The 17,641-nt window shown below is 40.1% G+C and overlaps 2 protein-coding genes across 2 annotated transcripts in view; both read right to left on the bottom strand.

The window, feature by feature from the left end:
• snx19a (sorting nexin 19a) overlaps nt 1-5,319 on the bottom strand; it is a 128,779-nt gene extending 123,460 nt beyond the window's left edge. The window contains exons 1-2 of the mRNA XM_049592761.1: nt 4,944-5,319; nt 2,160-2,207 (exon numbers count right to left, since the gene is read on the bottom strand). The gene's annotated coding sequence lies outside the window, so the exon portion shown is untranslated. The remainder of the gene's footprint in view (nt 1-2,159; nt 2,208-4,943) is intronic.
• Nucleotides 5,320-6,144: 825 nt separating this feature from the next.
• Nucleotides 6,145-17,641, bottom strand: part of ubash3ba (ubiquitin associated and SH3 domain containing Ba) — a 34,720-nt gene continuing 23,223 nt past the window's right edge. Inside the window, exons 2-14 of the mRNA XM_049592762.1 lie at nt 16,407-16,460; nt 15,987-16,173; nt 15,694-15,892; nt 13,828-13,997; nt 13,427-13,635; nt 12,017-12,161; nt 11,742-11,862; nt 11,505-11,627; nt 11,250-11,342; nt 10,613-10,757; nt 10,413-10,519; nt 7,968-8,077; nt 6,145-7,872 (exon numbers count right to left, since the gene is read on the bottom strand). Of these exons, the coding sequence (XP_049448719.1) occupies nt 7,735-7,872; nt 7,968-8,077; nt 10,413-10,519; nt 10,613-10,757; nt 11,250-11,342; nt 11,505-11,627; nt 11,742-11,862; nt 12,017-12,161; nt 13,427-13,635; nt 13,828-13,997; nt 15,694-15,892; nt 15,987-16,173; nt 16,407-16,460 (1,801 nt within the window). The 3' untranslated portion in view covers nt 6,145-7,734. The remainder of the gene's footprint in view (nt 7,873-7,967; nt 8,078-10,412; nt 10,520-10,612; nt 10,758-11,249; nt 11,343-11,504; nt 11,628-11,741; nt 11,863-12,016; nt 12,162-13,426; nt 13,636-13,827; nt 13,998-15,693; nt 15,893-15,986; nt 16,174-16,406; nt 16,461-17,641) is intronic.

Below are 17,641 nucleotides of genomic sequence, written 5' to 3'. Positions count from 1 at the left end.
TCATTCAGAACAAATTCTTATTTATAATAATAATGGCCTGGCAAAAGGCAAAGCCTCTTGAAAGACAGGGGAAGGGGCTAAAAAGAAACATCAGAAGTTAAAAAGACAGCAGCACACATCCAAACAATGTCAGTTTAACACCGAGTCTACACAGACTTCAAGCATATAAATATGCTTTGGTTGTATAAACCCATGTGTAGCACATACATGGCTTGTGTAAACAGCTGTTTTGGTTAAAAGAGAAGTGTATCGCTTCTTTCAGATGTGCATGAGATGCTAGAATGAAAAGCACGACTGACAAGGCACGCCTTAAGGCAGTTGCATTTTTAAAAACCAGCAAACAGCCTTATGCTTTCCTCTGTTTTGCACTAACAAAGAAAACAGCAAAAGCCTAGTTTAATGCAGCAGTGCAGGCAACAGATCAGAGGGACAGTGCATTTTAAACAAGTGCAAAGCCTGTTGCACTTATATATTTTGAATTTCTAATTCAGACAATTAATTACAGATTAAATATTTAATTTATAATTGGTAAGAAAGTGCAAGTAAACTGCTGTAAAGTTGATAAATTGATTCGTCTAGCAAATAAAATTTATAGGTCAACATTTTATTAACCTTTTACATCATAATTATAACTTCTCTGATCAATACTTTGATACATACAACAGGTCAAATTATTAATACACTATGGGTAATGCAAAAGTTGTCACCCATAGTGATTAACCCACGCAGAATTATCACCCAACTGCAGTTCCCCTCAGCTCTACAAAAGGTTTAGGCATCCCTCAGATTATTGTTTTCTTTTTACAATCTACAGCTCTTCTGTTCTAATTCACTCTCACAACTCTCATCAACACTGTTTCCAGCCACAGCAGGCAGCCTGTTTTAGCCAAAAAGTTCTGATAGGCGTACTGTACATAGAGCATCAAACAGCTGACAGATGAAGTAAGCAACAGGGGAGCATCTAGCAACTGAAGAGCAGGATATTCACAACAGGAGATGGTAGAAACTAAAAAAAAAAAAAAAAAGATCTGAAAATTGAGTGAATATTGGGCTCCAAATGAATGCTAATGTTCTGTGTCAGCTGGGTGTGTAAATGAGCAAATGTTTGAAATTACAATCACCCTGTCAACTTTATTAAGTGTTATGGGTCATTGTTGTGTTTACAGCTTGTTGCACTGTCCCCAAGTGGCCAACCAGATAATGCAGGGTTAAATGAAAATACCAAACATTTTCTTTCAGCCCGTGTCTCATGCCAGAACACAGCTGTGAGACATTGGTTATTATCGAGATCATACTGCTCAGCAGTTGCACGGCTCAGATGGTCACGCTCCTGTGCCAGTTTTCCTATGCAAGCAAATATCTGCGACTAACAAGGTAACACACCAAATTTAAGAAGAAAAAAAAATCATACTCGCGTGGTGACAACATTCTTAAGCAGTGATACAGACTGTAAGTACAGCTCTCGGATAATCTCTGACACAAAGCTCAAATCACAGTAGTTTGAGTTTTATGACATCATATTAATGCTGAGTAGGTGGTTGAAGACACAGGAGGGTCTTTATCTCACTGGAAATAATGACTGGCCAATGACAGCTCCAATTACTTTTACGAGGGCTTGTTATTAAATGTGAAGCGTGACAGAGTGGTTGAACATCTTAAAAATAAATAGAGATGTATTTACTTTTTTTTGTGTCAATAAAAGACAAACTGGAAGCAGTAACAGAGATAGGGCATGATGAAAGACAGTAAATTTTAACATTTTACTTTTTAAAAAAGTGTTTTATGAATACATTTGTACATATCAATTTGTTTGTTTAAAGACAGAATATTGAGTCAGAAACTACAATTAAATTAATCAATTAATGAACAGAGATTCACTGAGTAATTTTTTATGACTAGATCCTACGTATACCATGGCCGCTTGCCAACAAAATGCAAAATGTAGTAAAAATATCACTTGTTTATTAACATATGTAATTCACAGTGCAATAAATCTATGATAGAAAATTGTCAGATCTGCAAATTACTAGCACTGCTACTCCTTTTTATCATGTTTCATAAGTTTTATTAAGTAAGTAAGTAAGTAAAAAACTGAAAACAGAGACAAGAGCCAATCCCAATCATTAACTAACGAGTGACGTGTTTCACTGAACACCTACCTTCTGCCCGCAGGGATGTTGTTTTCGCTGCCACTGTCCTCAGATACCCTGCAGGGAAATGCATAGATGAAGTGACAGTCAACATGACCAATATGCACCGAGCTAACTTATTTTCCTCCTGCTAACTTATGTGGAGTGCATGTAAATGTTTTACAAAATGTATTTGGTATCAGCTGTTACAATGGGATTAGTCATTGGCAATTAGTCATTTGGTTTTGCCAGCAGGTCGTTGAGGGACTAATCTCTAAAGTGATATCCACACTAGCTTTAAGTTGATCATTAGCATTAAAAATAATTATGACAATAATAATTTTCTGATGTCTTTATCTTAAACATCATTCCTTATCAAGTTAGACAAAGAAGCAACTCTTTTCACAGGGTCTTAAATACTAGACTGAAAGTATATGGAAATATCTATCCCTATTTTTAAAAACTTTAAAGTCAAATCACTCCTGGTGTCACTGGATAAAATAAAGAACCTCTAGATGTTAGTGCATACAACATAAAAACTTTACGAAACCGCTGGCCCATAGTTGAAGTGTAGTTTCCTATTTAGGACTGCCACTAATATTGGTCATCAGATAGCACCATCTAGTGTTTGTCTCACACTTAGTGTGTCATTATGTTCTGTATGAGTGACATTCAGTTCTTATTAAGGTATTTTGACACACACGTTTTAATGTAGTTATTTTGTGATGTAGAAATGTCTTGAGGTTACTTTTATGTTGTGTATAGACTGTTATGTAAGGATACTGCTTTGCAAATAACCACATATATCAGTGAACAAAGTTTTACCATTTTCTGAGAGTGTGCAGGACCATGCTGCATTGAGTTTACTGTTGGTGACATTTCTGTGTACATAATTTAATAATCTCTTAATTAACTGTACTAATGCCTCATACATTCACAGCAGACTATCATATTTCAGAATATGTAGCCTATTGTTGTGTTCATTTTTTATCTGGAAAAGAGATTGTGCTGTGTTTCATTTTACACTTCAGGCAAGTTACAAATGGCATATTATTAAGTATGGCTGGATTTTATCTTTGACATTCATTGGGGGTTTTTCTTGATAAAGTAAAAGAGTGAGGTGATATGATGCCACCATCATGCAAAGTGAGGTTAAGTTTAAAAGGGAGCATAACTATCATTAAAACATGATAAAAAGTATTACATGAACATGGTTAAACTCTACATTCATCACGTGTTAACCGCAAACAGTGATTTCAAAGATTTAAAGGAACGGTTCATCCTAAAATCAAAAATACATACTTTTTCTCTTACCTGTATTGTTATTTATCAGTCTAAGGGGGTTGGAAATAAGCACAAACCACCAACCAAATGCTGGTAAATTTATGTGGAAGCCACCAGCCATCGTGGCAGGTGGACAAAAAAGTTCATTTCAAGCCCTGCTGTCTAAACTGTTTCAGTGTGAGCTGCCGAGTGTTGGAGATATCAGTAAAGAAAACATGGATATACAAAGAGACCTGGATAAAGCTTTGGCATTTCATTCCTTTGAAAGTTGCTCAGTGGCGCATGAAGCCAAAATCAATCAACTGTCACGTATGAAATTACCCGGATAATTGGCGCTGCTTCCACCCTGTGAGACCCATATAACAGGTGCACTAAAGACTTCCACCAGCTAAGCTGGCAAACTCCCAGTTTAGCGCTCCGTTAACTTGAATGGGCATAAAATAACTCAATCATGAGGCTCTTTTAGACTTTCCAAATGCTATCGGACTGAATAGATTAAATCCCAATAGTCAGGGGGGTTGTGATGCTCAAAAAAATGTATCCACTGATTTCAATACGTCTCTTTTGCTATAAAAAGTCTTTCTGGACCAAAGGACATCACGTGACAGACCCAGAAGGTATAACTCCACTGTTTGCCCACTATGACAATTGGCTTTAAAGCCCTGTGCACCTACTGGGGGCCTGATAGAAATGTAGGAGGACATTAACGGTATTCTCAGCAGAGGAGAACACCATTATTGTTTACATCTCTCACTATCAGGAGCACGAACCTCTCGTCCATGAGTACATGCAAGCTTCCTTCTGTGCAATGATCCAGCTGGCATGTGTAGCTCTGGAAAAAAAAAATAGTTCCTACATGAAACTGCTCACAACAAAGTCTGAGGATTATCTTGAGTAACCGGTTCATGATTTCTGGGAGGAGACATTGCTGTTGAGTTTTTTTATATGTATTTTCTTGCCGCTTTAAGAACCACAAGCCGAGTGCCATCTCGCTTTAGTATATTGGAGAGAAGGCAGCCATCTCTACGGCTGATATCTCCAACACTTGGCAACTTACACCAAAACAATCTAGTGGGATAAATAGCACTACATATGAGACAAGAAATATGTATTTTTGATTTGGGGGTGAACTGTCCCTTTAAAGTCCATGTTTGTACACTTTAGGTCTGTCAGTGGTTGAGAGACAATAATTTAGATGCATTAAAAGCGTTAAGATACAGACACTACAATCAGATAAGATTATAAATACCACAATTAGCTTTAAATTAAGTGGGACACTCTTTCCAGACCTACAATCTACAATTGCATGTAGATATATTTGACTGACACCATACACTAACGTTAGTTTCAGGTGCTTCCAATACCTCTAGCCGTTAATACCTTTTAAACTCTCTGCCCCTCATTTATGTTAACATTTTGTTACCTTCTGGGAGGTTAGGGTTTTGTTGAGGCTTCCATGGATAAAATTTATCTATCAGCAGACAACAAACTCGCATTAATGTTACATAAACGAACAGAAAAATGCCTTACCTGAGTTAGCAAGAGACGAAAACTCATGCTAGCAGGATAACTGTTAGCTAGTAACCGTTAGCTGGTTTTAGCTAACTTTGCTGGCATATAGTGAACGCTTCGCTTTTCTCTGTATTCCTCGAAACATTTCAAGCTTTTTAAGGTCGCAATAATTCAACATTAGGATCCAAACTGTCCAAAAGTAAAAGTGTTCCTTCTTGAAGAGAAGGGTAAGTTCGCAGAAAAACAGCCACTTTCAGTTTTCTCAAATAAAGACTTCTAAGTATTCTAATGTTAACAATATTAACATTAAAACGTCTGAACTCTTGAACTAAATTACTGGAATTTACTTTCAAGAATTCTAAGTGAGACATTTTGCCATGTTAGAACAGTAAAGGCACAGGTGTGTTTCATATCGTTAACGATGGCTGCATTCCACCTAGTGTAGGAGCTGGTACTGTGCTGGCTCACTATACAATTAACTATGACACCTAATGGAATGCAGCCATCATTAAAGGGGCAGTTCAAGTCTTTTGAAGTGGGGTTGTTTGAGGTGTTTATTCATAGCAAAGATATACGATACAAAAGACAACACATTACAAGCTGTGCCAGTGATACGAAATGGTACACTTCCGGTCTCTAAAGCCCAGTTCAGACCAATCATTGGGATGAGACGAAACCGTTTTAGAACGTTGTAGAGAAAAGTTACATCGGTGTAAACTGGTCGGTCTGAGCTCAACTCAAGCCGACTGATGGTGTCACCTGCAACTCAGGCGGTCAAATGGCTGGCAGCTGGTTTTTGAACATAAAGCCAGTCCTGTTTCGACAGTCAATCAGCTTGTAATTAAGTCAAAATGGCTGCAGATGACGCGTTCGCTGCGCAGGTGCTCCATCTCAGCTGAGCCCTCTGTTTCTGTCCTCATGGTGTGCCAATGTCAGACCGTGGGTCACTGCTGCTCGCTATATGTGCTTTTGCTCCCCACACACACACACACACACACACACACACATTCTCACTGACTCGTGCTGGTTGTTTATATTGAATCGCATATTATCGTATTTATTGTGAATACAGTCAATCTGATGCTCATTTTGTTTCCATTTTTCGCCATTTCATCACTACTACAAATGCAACTCTAGCCAGTATCTCACTTTCACTATCCTCATTCATATTTTAAGAAGCTACGAATTATAATCAGCCACAAAATAAACCTGAAAAGCTGCAAATCAGAACGGAAGTACAGAGAAATGATACACCGTTTCATCTAGTTGCATTGGTCTGAGCTGGCACATTGCAAGTAGTTGCCTGTTGAACTCGTCTCATCGTGAATCTGTGAAGGGGTCAGCTACAAGTGAAAATGCTCCCAATATAGAGAACTGTTATAGATTTTTATAGGTGGGACTTTTTTTTTCAGTACTAAAATACATTTTGCTAGTGACCCCTGTCCACAGCAGTACATCGCTTAGCTTCTGTGTTAGCACTCCCACCACTTCTCCAAACTAGGGGGCGACCACTGTCTGTATCTACTGTATGTAATACATTGACTTTGGATAAGTACCCCAACACAACCCCATTTCAAAAAAGCCAAACTATGCCTTTAATGTCTTTAATTGCAGCTGTGCTTTTCCTGTTATGACAAGTCAAAATGTCTGCCCTGAAAAATGTTCTTCATTTGTCCCTAATTCTTTTCAGTGCTGCTCTGCATTTGACAAATATCACAACTGGTGCTCAGTGAAGTAAAAAGGTATAGTCAATAAAAAATGTTTGGTAAATAAAATGTTTCACAGAACACATGGCACAGGCTGATATGTATTGGCCTTCATTTCTCCACAACCTTGCTTTATTCATTCAGTATCAATAGATGTTCTGAGTCATACAACAAATAATTGGTATAGGCAGGAAGCACTTAAATCATCTGACGTAACCAAAACTATGAAATGCACCAAGTGTTTGAAAAGCAGTGTGGTTATCAGGCTTACAGAGAGCTTCAGGGTCATGATAAACAAGCAAAACATTTTAGTCAATGCACCCAACAGCTGTCTGTTTTTCCTTAAGTCATGTTGACTTGGTTGCTCCTGTGGTGGTAATTAAAACTGCATTACAGGAAGGTTAGAGGATTCATGTGGTCACATAAATGTTAACTTAGAAGAATCACTTAATGATATGACATTTACAGGAATAAAACAGGTATCATAAACTACCCACCTCAGCACCAGAAACAATGAAGATCAGTTCTCCCCTGTCTGATTGTCAACATTTCTTTTGTGCTTCTTCACAGGAGGGTCGTGGCTACAAGTTAAATAATAATTTCTGACACATGGAAAAATATTTCTGTGGTACAAGTCTCTCTCATCTAATTCTTGTCACAGTGTGTGAGGAGGCAGCAGAATGCAAAGTCTTCACAGTCCCGCCTGAGGAGGAGCCACAGACTTAACAACACCTTCTCGTGGCATAAAACCTGATTCATCAGCAACTATCAAGAAATATCCACATTTCTTGTAGCACCTCCACATTTTGGGCAAAGAAGTGGAAGGTTGAGGGAAAAGCGACAAACCGCCGCCAATCTGTAGCTCATTTTTGCTGTGATCTCCACACCAACTGTATTTTCTCATTCCTGAGCAGTGCGACTAAATACATTTGCTTCAATGAATGCAAATCTTTTTTTGCATGATGTCTTTGATGGAAGCCAGAAGTGTGTTTTTTTAATTTTTTTGGTAGTTGGGCAGAATTTATAGCAGAGTGGGTTAAAAATAAATATTTTTTTCAGCAGTTCAGGGCTGCCAAAAGATAGAGAGCCAAACAGCACATCATTCAGTCTTGCATGAGCATTTCCCTCCAGTTGAAACTGTGATTGGGTCCATGTGTCAGAGGCAAGATGGGTGGGTCGACCAGCTGCCACACCCCGGTGTCTCCCATTTCTTCACAAGCACAAAAACCCAAGTAAGGAATCTGCACAAAGAGAAGACAGATGTGCGTGTTATCAAATAAAAATAAAAGAGAGAATAGAAACGAAGGAGGTGTTGTAGCTGAAGCAACAAACTGACCTTTCGCACAACTTGGACGAAGTCCTTGGAGTTTTGGGGGCTGAGGCCTTGTATCTGGCGCGTGCAAGCCTCCAGGGAGGAAGCATGAGCCACAATCAAGACCGTGTTTCCTGTGTAAAAGAGGTGGAGAACAACCACATTCACAGATCCCATTAGCTTTTTATATTCTCTGTTCCATTTTTTTCAATTTCTATACTGTTTATGAGCTCTCAGTAGTCCATAATATGCAGCTTGAATACTGAGGTTCTTTGACTCATGTCCTTTCATATAGAAATTGGGCCAACATCCAAATTAAACATTTTGATTCAGAAAGCCTGCAAGCTAAGAGTGCTATTGTGTCACCCTATTCAGTTTCAAGGTTATATGGTGCGGTGTGTAGAGTCGGGTGCTTTTCTTTGTGAAGGGTCTGCAAAGCAGGAGCTTGTTTCAGGCAGACCCCATTGTATAATTTTGATTTCATTGGCTCGTGTTCAGTGTACAGTGGCCGCCAGAGATTATATTTACTATAGGATAACATAAGTTGACATTAAAATGTAATCATCTCGAAAAGAAACTGGGCATTGTAGCTAGTGAATGCTGCCAACATTAGGTGCTTAGTAAAGTTAGGATTAATTTGACACCCAGGGCCAAAACAATTAGTCTGGATCAGAATGATACAGATTTTAAAATCCAATGTTTTGCCATCTGGGATCAGCTAATATATGTTACTTTTGAGCAGGATTTTCAAAGCAACACTGGACTGAATCCCTACAATCCAGATACAAAGTTTTCAAGATTACCAGTGTTCTAAACATGATCACATATCACAATGTAGGCTACTAGCTGTGGAAAGAACAACAGGTTTTGATTTAAAGAGACAGAAAACAGCATGGGGGAATGCAATTGTTCGAGACTACTTTTGGCTGTGTCACTGTAGCTAATATAAAGTGATAAATAAAAAGTAAAATTAAGTAACAATCTCAAGTTTTTATTTAAAAAAGTCACTATCTATCACTGAATGTGGTAATATCATGGTGAATGAACCTTTACTTGCATTTGCAATATTATGAACGGGGTCTCTGTGGTGACATTACTGTGAAAACTCATAAGCAGCACACAGTCATTAATAATCAGCTCTCACATTGTCTGTGCTGTGGTAACCCTTTCATCGCCTCAGCCGCAGAGCTCACAAAACAAGCTGATAAGCCTTAAGGCCCTGACACACCAAGCAGACAGTCAGCTGCCGGTCAATGTTGCGCCGTCGTTGAGCATCTGTCACCCTAGTTGCTGCGGTGTGTCCTGCACCATTGCCCCTCGTCGACTCCCATTTTTTTGTTTCAGCATGGTAAATCAGTGACAGTGGAGCCTATTGGTGAATGAAATCACTCTGACTGGCAGTTCAACTCAGAACACAAGAAGAGAAATGGAAGTGAGGAAAGTAAACAAAGCTCAAGTCAAGACGGAGTGAGACAAAAACAAACTCCTTACATAAGGTAAGATTATTTTTCTTTTGCCATTGAGCTCTTTAGCAGAAACGCTTCGCAATGGTTTGCATTATAATTCACTGGCGCACGGTAAATATGCTCTGTTCTTTCAACACTGGGTTGTGTTGTTAATGTGCTAACTGACTAACTAGCGTCAAGATGGTCTTCCAGTTCCCCTTTTTGACTGACAATTACAGACTACTGCTGTCTGCTGGTGTGAAGAGTTATTTCCCGTCACGCTGGCACAGAACATATGTGTTGGTTGGCCATTGGCTGCTGTCTTTGCGGTGTGTTCATGTGCAAATTTTGCTGAGACACAGGCGACCTAGTTCTCTGAAGTCGGTTTGGTGTGTTTGGGCCTTTTATCTGCCAACAAACACACTGCAATTACCAATCATCAAAAAAGTTGCCGCCAAAGAAAACAAAATGGAGATCCTCAAGATTGTAACTTCAAACAGTTTTTGTTTGATATCGACAGCTATTTGGGGGATTTTTTAATGACAACAAACTCCTTCACTCAGCTATTTGGGGGATTATTTAATGGCAACAAACTCCTTTATTAATTTATTTTTACTTTACTGTACTGAAAGGCTTAGTACTAATACTAATGTTGACTTTATCTACTTTATCACTGTACCGGTTAAATAAATCAAGTGCCAAATATAAATAAAGGTGCTTACATTTGACCATTTTAAAAGTTTTATCACATTCTGTTCCTGAAATCCACCTGAATCCATCCTTCTGCTGAGATCAGGATAATCCTGATTTTTTTAGATCAAAAGTATCCCAGTCCTACTGTAAAGTTTTGAACAGCACATACTGAAGGTTCGATCCAGATCAAAACCAGGACTGGATTAAGTGCTCTTATCTGATTTCAGAGCTCTTTTCCCATTTGCACAACCCATTTGAAATATGTGGTCCAATCTGAGCAGGTTATTTCTGAACAACTGGGCCCAGGATACATGTTTACAACTCCACTTACCCAGGTTTTTGCCCTCTGTAAGGATCTCTCGGGTTACTTGGAAGCTCCTGCTGATGTAGGTGTCATAGCTCTCTGACACCGTCAACTTACTTACGGGAATATGAGGTCTAGGGACAAAATGATAGATACAAAACATCATAGTAAATCGCAGCATCACAGATAAAAGCGTAAAGATGCTCTACAATGGTGTCGCTGTGTACCTGTATGTTGTGTCCACACTCAGGTTAGCAGCAGCTAGCTCGGCTGGGGGGATCCAGACGGGTAAACACGTGCCTGAAACCCACTTGGTCCATTCAAACAATCCAGGCTCCACACGGATTTTTGTCTTTCCCTCCTGCTGGAGACCTGACGCAGAGTGAAACACAGAAAGAAACTGTCAAGCAGGAAGAAATGCCTACATCTGCTCCATCATGTCATTTTGTCCATAAATACATCTACAAGATTTGGTTTTGACAAAGAAAAAAAAAGAGAAAACATCTCTGAAAGAAAACATTAATTAGATGTTTTGTCATGTTCAAAGAAAGTAAGCGATGAGAAAAAGAAATTAGACCTCCTGTTAAACCCTTTTTTTCTTCCTATCCGTTTTGTTTCCTAATGATGTCTCTGGGGTACTGCAGAGGTTTTGTTGTAATTCATTAAAGCTTTATATAACCAGGCAAATCCTACTGAGATCTGAGCCAAACTGAAGGTTTCAGATCCAAAACTAACATTAAAAATCCAACATTATTATGCAGCTGTCACTTTTTGAAATCTATGCACAACATGCCGGCTTGACAGCCTGAATAGATGCTGTGCAACTTGTCAGTGACTGTGGTCAGAGTGTTGATGAGGTCCTACCCTGCAGAATGTGCTGAGCAGTCTGGACGCAGCGAAGAGAAGGAGAGCAGTAAACAAAGTCTATTGTTGTGTGGCTTTCCAACAGGGCTTCACCTGAAATGGACCAAGATACAGTGTGATTCTACTGTAAGGCATTTCAATGGTTATATAAACATAATCTCTACTGTATTTAACAATCATTACAGAGCCAAATTTCTTTGGTAATCTATAATGATTTAAAGACATCACAACAATCTGTATGTAAAATGTACTAACCTACAAGACGGGCCTGGGTGGAGCCAAACACAGTAATCGGACAATCTTTGTCATAGTCCCGGTGACCTCCGCTTCTAGCTGGCAGGCTGGATGGCATGTTGAGGTTAGAGCGAATGTATCGGCCTAAACAAACACAAATGAGAATCTTACAGAAGACGGGAATACTAAACTCAAAAGTATCTAATGTAAATGTACAGTATAACAAAGATATGTCATTAATCTCCCCTGCATGCTAACCTTTGGAGTCAAAGCACTGAGTGACCCAGTGTTTCCCAAACACCACATCCATCCTCTCCCCATGGCGACACACAAACAGTCTCATCTTGGACAGGGAGGACTGATTGGTCGGCCTCGACACCTACGATCAAGACTCAGTTTAAACTGTGAGGCATTAGAGAGCTGCGCTGCATTAAATCTTGAGCTCCTGCTGGGAGCATATAATGTAATTATTGGTATTAACACACTCAGTGAGGTTCATGATGTTCTCTTTACATCATAACACCAGAGCGTACCTGCATAGGAGGACAGAGGCCAGTGAGGCTGGGAGGATCCATAAGACTGTCAAGCAGACTGTCATTCATCTGTCCATCAAACAATAACCCAGCCACAGTGCTGCCAGAGTTCAGCGGAGAGGCACAGGTGAGCATAGAGTGAGACCTGAGGACCAGACAAACAATAAGGATTCCACTTTAGTCACATAGCACTTTAAATATGAAAGAAACAAAATGAGATGTACACATAATGAACAAACTCCAATAGAGTGGTGCAGAGATGATGTTTTTGTAGGCTGACGCCAGACTTAGTGCTACCCTAGTTCCCTCTTCAAAAAGCAAATGGGGTTTTACCTTTTTATTTTGGATTATTGCAGAAAATAAGCTTTTTGGCAAACAAAAGTTGATGATACTTACATGTTTTCAGCAAGATAATCTTCACAAATGAACACAACTTCATGATTTTTGAAGCATAAATGCAATCACTAGAAGTAAAAACCTAATACTAGGCTAGAAACAACTACATTGTCACATGACTTCAACGTCGCCACCACAACGGGGCTGTAAAGGCGTGTTCAGCAACAAACTCTGTAGTTAGCCACTTAATCGCCTTTTTTAAGATACGTAAATGCTTCAAAACTGACAAGTGGGGTATTTACTGACATATTTAATGTAGTAGAACAAAACATGAAAGTCTCTTAAGCTTGTGTTAAGCACAGATCTCATTTCAGGCATCTAACCAAAAACCTGTTCAAAAAAAAAACCACACCGACTTTGGGATGAGGGAACCGGAAGTGCAGAAATGCTAACTTATTTCCACGTTTCATGACTCGTTTCAGCACCACTCTATACACATACAGCGTACAGCATACAACATATGACCATAGAGAAACACAGGAATAAGCAAAAGAAGGACACAGTTAAAAGTCACTGAGTAATAGTGTATTTTATGCATCTTGAAATCATCAACAGAGTGACAAGAATGAATGGAAGGAGGAGGGGAGGGAACATAACCTGTTCTAGGAGTGTAGTAACGTGGGCGAAGGAGTCCAGTCGAAGGGTTAGTCAAGAGACAGGCCAAAAGGATGACTCATGTTCTTTTCTTTCCCTTTAATCTTTCCCAGCAGCTTAGAAACATCCTCATCTTTGTGTGCATTTGTGCTTAAACTCTATAAAATGCACACTAAAGGGATTTGCGGATTGTCAGTTTGAGATAACACCCACGGATGTCTTTGTGAAGTGGTTGCAAAAGAGGACTTGGTGGCTTTGAGGGGCAATCAGTGATAATCTGCTGCCTCTGTTATTGTACTGTACGTGCACTTCATTGTTCTAATCCCATTCCCAGGGCCTCCCAGTGCAGCTCCCTTATGTGTCATGGATTTTTTAATGAAAGAAACACACGGCATTGGATATCGTGCTTTCCGTCCTTACCCATGAACAACCCAGGTGTCTGACTCATCAGCCCGGTTGACGTAGTTCTCGGGCAGCAAGCCCGACAGCCCTGTGCCCAGCGAACTGCCATACACCCAGCCCTCACTGGCTGTACTCTGCTCCACCGGAGACATGAAGATAAAGTCTCCCGGCACCAGCTCGAGCTCATCGTCATTCTGAGGCACATATGGGTACATGACTTGCAGTGTCTGCAGGGGGAAGATGGTTAACAGTCATTAGACAGAGCATCTGTGGAATAAACATGCAGATCTTGCATCTAATTTTATTTATAGCAAATTTTCTATAACATAATGCCCTTGACGTCAGAAAAAAATGAACACACAAGTGGGAAACTTGCACGCTAAGAGGAAGTACTACTTTTCATAGGAAGCCAAACAAACCTCATGATTTGCAAACCGAATGTCCCTGGAGAAGAGCACAGCCAGCCAGTCACAGCCTGAAGCCACATCCACCGTTTTGGCCAATTTCTCCAAAATTGGAAGGTGACTGGCTTGGAAGTGGTATGCCAAAGTGACATGAAGTTGTTTCTTGTGAGGCTCAACATGAACATCTGCACAAAGGAAAAAGGAAGAAATGTGCACAGCAGATGGAGATATATGCAAAATCATGACAGTGACGTACTGTTTTCCATTCTATGAGAGTTCTCCAGTGACAGCAAAATTAAAAACACTGGCAATATATCATTTGGTGACACTGCTTGGCTCATCCCTAAAATATGATTACAGTTAACGCAATTACTACACAAGTGTTCACATATGAATATTAAAATAGAAGCCTCTTCAAATACTTTATTCTTGAACAGGGAGCCTGGAAACTTTGACGTCAAACGTCTGTATTTTTTAACCTGGATCCAGTTGTCACATGGTTATGTGTCTAAGTAACTAATGGAGACAACAGCTTGTGAAACTGGTCCAGTATTGAGAGAGACTGCTGCAGCCACAGCGGTCAAACAGGTTGCAATGTAAACCGTACAGGCAATTTGTACCATCAATTCATGTCCAATAAAAGTGCTTGTTTTTGTCACTGACAGGCTCAAACCTGTTAATAGAAGAGTCTGACAACATCACAGAAAGGACCCTACAGAGAAATAAAACATTTTCCTGTACATTTCACTGGTCTGTTTGCAATTGTAACCAAGTCTCACTCAAAGAGAAGTCTTGGTCTGAAATCTAGCGAGGGCGACTTGTTGCAGAAGAAAACAATGGTGGAAACATCAGTGAGAGTTTGAGAGGAGTGCCGGTGTTGTGTCGGAGACTGTTTCCCCATTGATATGTGTGCCTCTTACCTAAACTTGAATATTTACCTGATTTTAACAATGTTGAAAAATCAGCGAGATTTCAAAAGCAAACTTCTACTTGAGCAAGACTTGGGCTGTGTCCGAAATCATTCACTCATTCACTACTCCCTACTCACTATGGACCGTTTCATTGCTATTCTGTTGCTAGGGCAACAACTTTGGTCCCTGTTCACTTCCTGTCAGCTTCTGCATTAACATACATTCAAACAGGAAATACAAAGGGACCCATTTAGAATGTTTATGTTGTCCAGCAGGAAACAGGAGGCTTATATAGAGCAGTATAAAGTGAGCTCACCTGCAACTTGAAAAAACACTACTCATTTTCTCAGCGCCCTTAATTAAATCAATTAAAACATTTCATATCAACGTCGGCTAGTGAACCATCCATAACAAAAACTGACATGTGAGCGTATTTTCTAGTACTCACACAGTCTGTCCGATCCTTTGGCGCACGGTGCATTGTGGGATACTTTGAGTCGACTATATAGGGTCTATTAATTCCCACTGTACATTTGACAGCACAACAAAATGGTGACCTCACTATATAGTGGACTATATAGTGAGTGATTTCAGACAGAGCCTTGGTTTCAAACACTAACAAACAGACTGTATCAGCAAAAGGTACTGAAAAATGTTTTGTTTCTCTGTCCAGTCTTGTCCTGTCAGACACTTCTAATACCAATCTGAGTCAGTAGCAAAAACAAGCACTTTAAGTGGACGTAAGTTGACGATGTGCAGTTGCCAGCAGGGATAACATTACAGCCTGTTTCGCCACTGTAGCAGGAGCAGTCTCTCTCAATACTGGACCAATTGTCTCCATTAGTCACTTAGACACAAAAACATGGGAAAATATGGTCCAGGTTCAAAAATACCAAACTTCCCCTTTAATTCTGTAGATAGTGTTCATGTTTATGGTGATTTCCATCAAGGGGACATAACGGTCTCGAACCTGCTTTAGCTGATGCTTCAGTCGCAAAATCAGAAGCAAAACTCTTCAGCACATCCGCCATCTGCTCCTCCACAAAGAGGCCAATAAAGGTTGAGGACGTGTAGAGCTCCAGCGGGAGGGGCATGGGTATACGACCTTTCCACTTGGCTACAGTGGTCTGGAGAGCGTCGGTCAGAGCCTCTACCTTTCCATCGGCACACTGAAACAACACAACAGGAAGTCATCCGATGTACAACTGCTATGAGCCGGCAATGTGTTTAACAGCCAGGACATTGATAAACACAGACACTGACCATGAAGAATTGGCAGAGGGTGATGTGGGGGAAGATGTTGTGTGCCTTATTCTTGCCACAGGAGAGACGGGATTGCTGCCAGAAGTGTGAGAGCTGCTGGAGCAGCGGTCCGGTGGGTCGCAGATATAACACATATTCTCTGGGCAGAGGGTCATCCAAAAACGGGTCATCCACATGGGAGAAAAGCCTGGAGCAACACACAAGAGGACCAAAAGTGATGAGGGAGAAGTGGGCGATAAGTAGGAGAGAGGACGGCTGATGTCCAGCAGAGGGCAGTACTGTTGTAAAAGCACATCAATACAATGTTGAGGGGTTAGGACATTAGGTGATATGTTTACCATTACCAGAGTTTGTTTGCATTCCAGTTGTGCATTAAGAACTGTGGGAGAGCATGTGAGTACAACTGCGTGTTGTTCTTACCAGTCACAAGCTGCCTGCACATTTTTGCCTCCTGTCGAAACCAGAGCTTTCAAGCTGCAAAGAGAAAGAGAAATGGAGATCAAAGCAGAGTCACAAAATCAATAGTTTCTCTTCCGGACCGTGTTTATTAGGAGGAGATTGCTGTGCTTCCACGTGACAATGAACAAAGAACAAACATCCCAAGAGAGCAGTAAACGGTAATTCAGGACAGGAGTTCATTATTCATACCAGAGGTTCACGAAACGGCATTGATGCTGATTTGAAACATATTCTTTGCTATGAAAACATCAAAACATCTGGTTCTGTCATCAACAAAGTGCGTTCAGCTCAGTAGATGCAAAGCCCTGTATCCAGTGCGTACTGGGTTCAAACTCAATCTGAACATGATTCTGTTACAAGTGATTCAGTCAGTGATTAAACAGCGAGTGCTGTTATAGAGAGAGAGGGTGTGTGACAGCAGTTCAGCTCACAGTCTTGGTTAGCAATTCTTTTCTGCAGCAGCCAAATGTCACAATATTAAGACCCCCTGTGTCTGACAGTGGGAAAAATATAATTAATGCCTTGTGTTGTAGCGCAATGAACTTTATAAAGAAAACTAGAATTACTGCCTTGTAGTTGTATGGCTCAGCCAACCAGTCAAGTTGCAGTTACAAGTTACATCCATGTCTGTCCAGACTCGTATAGAGCCGTGACAGTAGATCCTGCTTCAAATATGTATGTTCCTGCAGCGAAGCTACATTTTCTAAAACATGGATGCTTCACACACATCTTCAACATGACACCACAGAGGATCTGTACAATCAGCACAGTTTAAATATTAGTCACCAATTCAGTATCGATCAAATGTCTCCATTTATGTTCCTGAGAGATGACGTTGAGTAATGGCCAGAAAATGTTTCTGCAGAACATTATGATGTCATAGTGACGTTAACCTTTGACCTTTTGGATATAAAATGACATCACTTCATCATTTTATCCTATTAAACATCTGTGTGAAATTTTGTCATAATTAACATATAAATTCTTAAATTATGGCCAAAAACACTTTTTGTGTGGTCACAGTGACCTTTGACATTTGACCATCAAAATCTAATCAGTTCATTTGTGAGTCCAAGTGGACGTTTGTGCCAAATGTGAGGAAATTCTCTCCAATCCCTCTTGAGATATCGCGTTCAGGAGAGTGTGACAGAAATGAAGTCCAAATGACCTTGACCTCTGACCACCAAAATCTGCTC

This window comes from Epinephelus fuscoguttatus, linkage group LG12 (genome assembly GCF_011397635.1).
Source record: "Epinephelus fuscoguttatus linkage group LG12, E.fuscoguttatus.final_Chr_v1".
Lineage (NCBI taxonomy): Eukaryota > Metazoa > Chordata > Actinopteri > Perciformes > Serranidae > Epinephelus > Epinephelus fuscoguttatus.
The sequence above is the reverse complement of the archived record's forward strand: the minus strand, read 5'-3'. Positions and strand labels throughout refer to the sequence as shown.